General features: G+C 31.3%; 1 protein-coding gene across 1 annotated transcript; it reads left to right on the top strand.

Moving 5' to 3' along the window:
* Positions 1-7,861: 7,861 nt before the first annotated feature.
* LOC110038469 lies at positions 7,862-8,477 on the top strand. Its single transcript, XM_020743320.1, has one exon. The coding sequence runs from the start codon at positions 8,052-8,054 to the stop codon at positions 8,241-8,243; it is 192 nt and encodes a 63-aa protein (XP_020598979.1). The 5' UTR covers positions 7,862-8,051; the 3' UTR covers positions 8,244-8,477.
* The last annotated feature ends 1,448 nt before the right edge of the window (positions 8,478-9,925 follow it).

Below are 9,925 nucleotides of genomic sequence, written 5' to 3'. Positions count from 1 at the left end.
ACGGTGAGTTTTTCTCAAGGCTACAGGACAAAATGCTTTACAAGTCGGCCGACAGCACCCTCAAGGCCGCCGACTGCGAGCTCGACGGTTATGCCTGCTCAAACTTTTTATAATGCAAAATTTTGAAGGGATGCTTAGACAACTCTTGGGAAAGCTCATCCACAACTTTAAAAGACTATTTTGGCCAAAAATTGGAGAGCTTGGAGAAGGAGGGAAAGAATCTAGGGAGTGAAAGAAGTGCTAGAGAGAGTTCTTAGAGATTAGAAAGGTTCCAACGTTGTGAGGAATTCTTCGAGAGATTGTAAAAGTGGAGGGAAGTTGAGAGATTTCTTCCTTTTTGCTACTTTGAAGAGGAATTCTGTGTGTTGTAAAGAAAGTAAGAGATTCAGAGGAACTTCAAGGGGTGTTCTTGGAGAGAAACTAGAGATAAGTTATTTACTAGTTGTAGTTTGTATGACTTTGATTTTATATATGAATTCCGAGTTTTGTTGTGTTTCCCCATGAGATCTGAGTATTTTTCTTTGTCTTTCTCCTTGTCTTGAGATTTTGAAATGATGATTTGAATTGGTGAAGCCAGGAAAATGTTTAAGAAATTGTGATGCTATTTTCACTTCGATCTTAATTTACTTTCAATCTGGCCAATTGATTTGTTAAAATATGTTGAGTTTTACAACTAAAGTGAAGATTACATCCAAGATTCAGGGAGGTCAAAGCCCTTGGAAGTTGGACGCAAATAAATTAGAAAATAATATTATCTAGAGTAGAATTGGAGATTTTAGAGTGAAAAACTAAAATCCCCAATTCAGTCCTATCGTTTGGGTGCTGAAGTATAGATGTTAGCCCTCAGGTGAGGAGAACGTGGGAGCTCCGAAGTGAGAGCCGGTATCCTCCCGGCCTAACTACAGATTCAATAAACAAGAATAGGATTAGTCACTGTTCTTTATGCCTGGACCAAAGGGTAAAGAATAAGTATGCTCCTATTTGGCACAATATAAATTGAACTAATTCATTTTATCCATTCACTATAAGTTCTTGACAAGGAGAATGATGTTTTCTTATATATTGAATATGACAATTAAAACCTCCTTAATATCATTACTTATTTAATAGTTATTAAAATTACCTATTTATTTCAATTGCCTATTAGTGATAGATAAGCAAATTGAACTTCATTTTTGTGACTAAAGTATTGCTTTCCTAAAATCTTAGTTCGCAATTCTAAACCACTCCTTGTGGGATCGATATCTAGGACTCCATTAGAGCCTTATATTACTTGAGCGATACGTATCCTTGCGTTAATAAGTGTGACTTTACAATTATTGAATATTTATTATGTCCATATTTATCTTATATTTTAAGCATAGATAAAGTCGTGGTCAGTTATGTATGAAAAGTTTAGGTTTGTAATATGTACATACATAAGATTTCTTTTTTTATGTCCTTTTAAAAGGGAAATGCATATAACTAGCACACAATTTTTACGTATTTATAGATCTCACACCTAAAATTTGATATTTAAGTACATGAGACTTTGGTATTTTAAACCTAGGCATGAAATGGTTTATTAAATAAAAAAAAAATAGTAATACTAATATTTTTATTTGATACTGAAAGATTTGAGTGCTATGTTGTGTAACAGTGAATGTTAAGGTCAGAGATTTGCAAATACGAAAGAATTGTGTTATATGCATGTAAATTGCACTTTTAAAAGGAAATTTGCATACTTAGCAATCAGTTAATATGTGTTTATATAGCTCGTACCTATATTCTAATATTTACATACATGAAACTTTGTTGTTTTAAATCCATACATGAAAGGTATATTTCACTTTTAAAAACAACTAATAGTGCTATTTTGATTTGATATTGAATGTTTTGAGTCCTATATGTGTAAAGATGAAAGTAAGGTTTGGCAGATGTAAATATATAAGAATTGAGTTCTATATATGTCAATTGCTCTTTTAAAGAGAAATTTACACACCTAACATACACTTCTTATATATTTATATATCTCACACCTAGACTTTCATATTACAATACATCACTCTTTGTTTCCTTAAATCAATGCATGAAAATGTGTATTCCACTTTTAAAACGTGATAAAATTGCTATTTTTGATTTGATATTGAGGTTTTGAGTCCTACATGCATAAATATGAAAGTTTACGTTTGAGATATGCAAATGCATAAGAATCATGGTAGTGCGCATGAAAAGATTACTCTTAATTAGTATAGTGATGCTTTTCATGAAAAATTTTAAGTTTATCCTCTAGTCACTCATTAGATGATGTAGAATAAGATATGTATCTTATTAAACTTCATTAATTATTAAATGTTTTCTCTAACTACTGTTTCGTCTTTTATTTATAATTTCTTCTTTAGTTAAAGCTTAATTAAATGATGTAGAATAAGTCAGTGATGCTTTTCATGAAAACATTTAAGTTTATCCTCTAGTCACTCATTAAATGATTTAGAATAAGATATGTATGTTATTAAACTTCATTTATTATTAAATGTTTCTTCAATTTATTGTTTGGTCTTCTATTTATAATTTCTTCTTTAGTTTACGCTTCACATTTTATTTTCAGTATGAATATTTTGTTGATTGTACTTTACGATTTTGTCTTCTATTTACGACTTAGATTTCTTTTTTATGTATCAGTAGTTTGCAGATTATTCCTTACAATTTGATTGTATTTTTATTTAACATTACGTAGACTAATAATTTCTTTTTTCTTGTTATAGAAGTTTTTTTGAGCTAGCAATGATTTCCCTCTATGCGGGGAAATTGTCATGGTCATGATTGGAAGAAGGTCCTCGTTAGATGACAATGTAGTAGTACTGTAGAAACGAACGCATATGTGTTGGTCAGTACCATATTGACCATTTTATTTGCTCTCTCTCCACAAGCCTTCACCCTGATGCTCTTACATCCCACTCCTCCCACCATACCATCACCACTGCCAAATACTGTGATAGGACCTTCTACTCCTAGTATAGACCTTTACCACTATTCATTGAGATGCATCGGCTAGCACAAGCCTCATGTTAGTGCTAGATCATATGGTCATACATAAGTTTTTTAAATTAAAAATGGAAAAAAACAATTCTAAGAAATAATAAAATTGTGCTTATTAAATAATTTATATTCTCTTTTTAAATGTTATCTCTTTATACAGGCTCTCCATGTTGCAAAATATATCTTACGAAGCAAGTATGATGCTTCGTACCACACATGAAAAGAGATCGTGATAGAAATTTGTGATATATGGCTTAAAAAGTTTTGGGTATATATATATATATATATAACATGCATAAATCCTAAAAGCGAAAGAAGCTTCAATGCAAATTTTAAAGTGTATTGCTTCAACTTAAAATAAATTAATAACATGTCGATTGTTGACTAAGACTCTCTCATAAAGTCTTTTAACATGTTCAAGTTGAACACACGAGACTTAAACGTGTAAATAGAATTACACATTCATAAATATTTATGTCAATACTTGGAGTGAATCAAGGAAGATCTTACACAAAGATCCAATTACAAAAGCATCGCATAAACATATAAATGCAATCATTGAAAGCAAATTCATATTCAACATTCTATAATTTATAAAATGATTCACGCAAAATGTCATTCTATTGAACACATTCATGATATATATATATATATATATATATATATATATATATATATATATATATATATATATATTTATATATATATACATAATTTTACTCATTTAAAATATTCATTTTTATTTTGTAGAGGCAATTCTCCTGACACCTCGAGCACAATGCACACATTAGGAGCTATTAATCTAAAGGGGGACTATTTTTATTACATGTCAGGTGAGATACCGAAGAAACAAACACTTTTTGTGGCTCAGGAAGGAGGTGTACAATTCTTGGCATAGAGCCTATGTACTTTGGACTACCAAAAGAAAGGTCAGCAGGCAATAGAAAATTAGCATTCTCGTTGCAGTGTCTTGAAGGCCTACAAGCATACTGTTAGGATGCTCCCACATACTTAGTACTAGAGGAGGATGATAAAAGTTAAGTTGTATACTAAATTTTAGGGTAAAATAATTATTTAGTAATTAGTCATCTTAATAAATTCTGAAGTATGGACGAGAGCCCACTATTGTGGGGGTACATGTGCGCACCTATAAATGGTAGTCAAACCATATCTAGGTTGATAATAAATCTTAGATGACCCCCACCTAAGCGATAATTAATTATTACATAATTTAAATAATTTTGAATTTAATTTTTCCTCTAATCATAGAGTATATTTTTTGAAGGAAACCTTTGAGTAGCTAAAGAAGACACAAACTTAGTGCACTGAAGGACTTATGATCTCGGGCATCATTAGTTTGATTATGAGATTTGGAGAGAGGTTGTTGGGGGAAAGAAGAAAGAAACAATTATAGATTGGGTTCACAAGCACAAGCATATGACACACATCGTACCTTTACCTTATTCATTGCATCCTGGAGGATAAGATTTATAAGTTGGTCCACACATTCAGTGCTAATATAGAGACCCAATTTATTGCTAAGCTCGTTGAGATAAAGTCCAATATGGAGGCCAAAATGAAAACAAACTAGATGCATTACAATGTCAAGCACGCAAGAATGGAAAATTGCTGATAGAGAAGGGGATTGAGAAATAGAATGAAGAGGAGATGAATGATGATTAGGATTTTTCTTATTAATTTATTTTATGAGACATATTTACAATGTTTTATTATGTATGGACATATTATTTCATTCACTGTTTCATTGCATTGTGATTATTTCTATTTTAATTTGTGAGCCCATTCATGTGGTTTTTGTTTAATGCATATTTAGATTGGTAAATTTGATGTTGTGATATCAGGTGTGTAAATTGTGAAGAAAGAAAGAATATTATTTATTTTTATTTAATATACATCTTTGTGATGGCCTTCCAGCTATCCAATGATTGGCTATACATCAACCTAAAACCGATTAAAAAAAACTATCAGTTGAAGAACTGACGACTAAATGACGGTTATTCTTTTGGCATAAACTTATGATTATAATCTACCGGTAAGACGTCATATCAGAACAACCCTAACAAATTTCGTCGAGTGAGGGATTTCGGACAAGTAAAAAAGCAACAGTCTCTTTACTATATATATAAAAAAAAACTTTTGTTTTTAATTAATATGCTGTTTTTTTTATTTTTTCCGTCTAGCTGTCGAAAATAGTTTAACATATTTTCAAAGATTTTCAAGAAGCTATAAAAATACAAGAGCTCTCATTGTAAGTAACACAAGCCACAAAGGAAGCTATATACCCAAATCATAAACACCACCGCAAATGAGTTGTGTTGATGAACTATATGAAGGATGTCTAGTTATATAGGTAACAAAAGATTTTACTATTATAAAATTCAACAAGTTATGAGTTCAATCTAAATATGACTATACAAAAAATTAGATTAAGTGAAGAAGTCCATTTTGAAGAAATCTATTAATGAAAGAAGAAAACTAAAATACTTTTATTTCCAAATCCAAGTTATACATGCCGAAACATTTCAATCATTTTACTATTCTTAACAAAGATGAATTTGAGAAATATTTTTTTGAAATCATTCAAGATTTTTTGAAACATTGTTCTCAAGTTACATTTCATTTGATTCGATTGCTAGGAAGTGACAAGACTTTTTTATTCTATTAGCACTCATTTCTCTCTTTCATTCAAGTGATCCATTGCTTAATTTCTTGACATAGATATTATCTATACTCACTGCAATGCTGAGGAAGTTGATTCCAAATTTGTCAGCGGGTGATACGAAATTTTACAACTAAGATTTATCAAATTAAAAGTATAAGAGGTGTGAGAACAAGAGAGCTTATGGAGAGTTACTTTGGGATTTTAGGTGATTGCCAAAAAAATTACGGTATCTATGTAATTGATTGAATGTGTTCCCCTTCTAACCTTTTTGTTTATAGATTTGGGTTTAGACACAAGCAATTCTCAATGCCTATAAAGAGAATCTGCTAATTTGCTTGGGAAACATGAATTTGGTGGCAAATTCACATGCTTGGTTGATTTCTTCTTGGTGATTTTATAATCATTAATCTGCCATTAAACTTTATTCATTATAATTAATGAGATGGCTCTAATTTGGCCTAGGCTATATTGAAAGCATGAGGATATTTTGAACAATTATACAAATGAAATTTTCAAGTATTAATTTAAATTAATGTATCTTTAAAACTATATATGAATTCATAAATTCCGGAGCTTGTATATTTGACTAAGAATTTATTTTATAAGGTTAAAAATTGATTGAAATCATGTTAGTTTTTTGCACTGAATAAGGTAAGCTAACAATGTTTGACTTGAATCCAGATTGATTAGAACCCTCGTTAAATAGGTTTGATATTGTTGGAGATCGTGTCAATTAATTTTAAGCAAATCTTTAGTGAAACTTCTTGCGATTAACCTAATTTGTTTATGGAAACATTAGCATGCAAAAAAAAAAAAATTAAAAGTAATACTCTATGTAAAAAAAAAAAAAATCAATGTCCTACATGTTTGGTCTAGATTTATTTAGAAATAGCACATTTTAACACATTTCTCTATTAAGTTTTCAATTAAGAATACATGAAGCCTGCGTCGTTGAATCCAATTTTTTGATTTTTAGATAAGATGTCATATGTTTGAGACTTAGAATATATGTGATGCCTGTGAATTTTTAGTTAAATTTATTTGAAAAATAAAAATAAATAAGAAATCGAGATATTCATTTGATACTAATAAGAGGTGTAAATAAATTTCGCTCGAGTCACCCACTACTTCACCTTGAACTTGATTAATTACTTAAATTTTGGCAGAGTCCATGCTTAATTCTATTAGTTAAAGCCAACCCATGAATTGGATCATTTATTATTAAGGAAATAAAATAATTTTGATTCAAAAAACTATTGTAAAAAACTAAAAAAAAAAACTAATTATGGATTAAGTAATAAAATTTAATTGAAGTGAGAAAGTTAAATATAGTGTTTAAACAACTTTAATATATATATATATAATTTAATAAATTGAAACAGATGTATATCAACATTTTGTCAATCAAACCTAGGGCTCTCAATTGGACTCGTTGCACGTGAACAGCTCGTGTTCGGCTCGTTAAGCAGCTCGTGTTCCGCTCTTTCGTTAAGCCTAACGAGTCGAACATTTGGCAATGTTGTTAGTGTATTCTTTTGTATAAATTTAATACAGGTTCGAATCCCACACTTTACATCAATTTTTCTCAATTTTAGTTTAACGAGCCAATTTCGAGCCGAACACGAACACGAATAATTAAATCGAGCCGAACATGATTACACTGTTCACGGGCTGATTTCGAACACGAGTCGATTTCGAACACGAACTATTTCGAGCGAGCCGAACACGAGCCAAGCTTGACTCGTTTGAATTAAGTAATAAAATTTAATTGAAATGAGAAAGTTAAATATAGTGTTTAAACAACTTTAATAATAATAATATTATATATATATATATATTATATAGTTTATATCATGAGAGATCGCATAATAATATAGATTAGTCTACAAAAACAAATTTGAACGAACTAACCGATAAACTTGGCCGTTACACCCTTACGAGTTACGATACTTTCCCCGTTCAGAATTATCATTGCCTCTTATTCATAATAAAAAACAAACCGTTCTTAGCGTGACAATGAGTACAAAAAAACATCCGCAGAAAGAGTCAAAACCCTTGTCGCCGTTACCAAATCCACCAATCACAGAATCGGGTCCTGCACCAATTGCTATCTCACTAATAAAAAAATAGTTTCAGTAATTAAAATCGAACACGACACACAAATTTAACAATAAGAGCGGTACAAATTCATTTCAATCTCATTCTATCCCCTCTCTCTATATGCCTCACCCACACCAACGGAAATCACTCGCTAACTCCGGCGCTCTGGACATCTTCCCTCTTATCTCTCTGTCTTTCCTGTTCTCCTTCACCCCCTATTTTCTCACTTCCTGGAGAGGAAAACGGAAAGATGTGTTGCCCAGGGAAAGCTTGCTGCTGCTGCTTGCTGCTGATTCTTTTGATCATCGCCATTGGATTCATCTTCGGTTTTGGTGTTTTCGCCAATGGATTTGAGAAAATAAAGCATAGTTTGCACTACGATGTACCCCGAGATGGGGTTTTCGCAGGAAGGCCCTTCTATTACGCACCCGCACCGTTCTAGGGTTCTTCTCTTCCACTCTTTTTAAGATCTTGTTTCTAGACCGTTAAATGCAATTGCTGTTCTTTTTTTCCATTTTTTTTAATCTTGGGTATCGGCTTTCCCAAGAAAGTTGTTCGTTCTAGTGGCACGTGTTCTCTAATGGTTTGCGTCGGATGGATTTATAAATTTTTGGATTAGATTTAGGAACATTTGAGTTTATTTCGACATTACAATTGCATATAAATAATTTGTATTTCACGGAATTAATATTGAATTCAAAAAAATTTAAATTCATCCAAATAAAAGTTGTATGATGTTCTGCCATAATTTTTAAGTTTCAGTTGATTATTTTTTTAATGTTTGCTTTCATTTCTCTTTGTCGACATTTTTGCTCCAGATCTGCAAATCGTAGATTTTGTTAGTTTCTATATTAAAAAAAAAAAAAACTGGTTTATAATATCCTCGGTTCAGCGTTGGTTTCGATGACCTTAAAAATTAAATAATCATATTATTTATAATTTTTTAAATTCTATGATATATACATCCAATCAAAATTTGTGTTTTTTTATTTAAAAATTAATTTAACAGTTTTGAGATATTCTACTTAAATTTTGATTAGAACACAGTTATACCTAGTTGTTCTTTCTTAAATTAGGTAAAATCCGAAGTACTTCCTCTTAAACCAAATTGATAATACTTAAAGGTTTTTGTGTTCGTGTTTGAATTGATGATCTCAGCCAATTTCGTATTCACTTTTTTGGACTGTTTGGAGAGAGAGAGAGAGAGAGAGAGAATATTAATGTGTCATGTCTTATTCATTAAAATTTTCTTCTATTTTTAGAAAAGATAGTACAATAATAATATTACATTATTGTCTATGTTTTGAAAGGATCCGTACTAGAGTATTTATGATATTTTGAATATATGAGTGTGTCGTTTGGTTATCTTCTGGCTCGACCTCCTAAGTTTAGTCGGCTTCAGGCCTATGAGATCAGCTCTGTTTTTTTGTAGATTTAGTCGATATGGATCAGTTTATTCATATGGTCTGGTTGTCGATCTTTCATTCTTAATGAGGATCTCCTGGGCATTCATAGGATGGCTAAACATACTGTGGAACTGTAACTTCCCTTGGATTAGCTGTAATATAAGGTAGACTTTTTTAATCCAATAGATTTTTCTTTAATGGTTAGTTCAGATGTTCTTTCATATCGCATCTGGCCGAATGGCTCGGGCTTTGTTCATTTTGTCATCTTGCTGTCCTCCTTGTTGCTTTGTTGGTTTTGGCTTTACTGGTTTGGCTGATATAGTTTCACTCAGTCCAATAAGTGGGTCTCATAATCTTTTGGCCGTGGGCTAGTCTTCACCGTGCTCTTTTCTTCTAGACCTTTAGATCTCTCTAAGATCAGCGCTAACACATTCCTAATATACATATTTTAGTTTTCTATTTCTCTTTCTTCTTAAGAGTGATGTTACGATAAGAATAAAATAATTTATTACAACGGTTGACCACATGTGTTATTAATCAATGATTCAATAATCAATTCCTTTGATTTTCACGTCTTTGATTCTTGTAAATATAACATGGTATCCTTCCCTTGCCTAGTCTACTCCACATCTTTCAATTTTTGAGTTGGACAACTTTCGCGTGTTGTGATGAAGAATGTATCAAAACGCTTGGGTGATATCCCAAATAAAGATTTGCC

This window comes from Phalaenopsis equestris, unplaced genomic scaffold (genome assembly GCF_001263595.1).
Source record: "Phalaenopsis equestris unplaced genomic scaffold, ASM126359v1 Scaffold232922, whole genome shotgun sequence".
NCBI lineage: Eukaryota > Viridiplantae > Streptophyta > Magnoliopsida > Asparagales > Orchidaceae > Phalaenopsis > Phalaenopsis equestris.
Note: the sequence above shows the minus strand (reverse complement) of the source record. Positions and strands in the feature narration are given on the sequence as shown.

What these genes read in the sequence shown, in the direction of transcription:
- LOC110038469 (XM_020743320.1), top strand. Translation starts at nt 8,052, where the DNA reads ATGTGTTGCCCAGGGAAAGCTTGCTGCTGCTGCTTGCTGCTGATTCTT.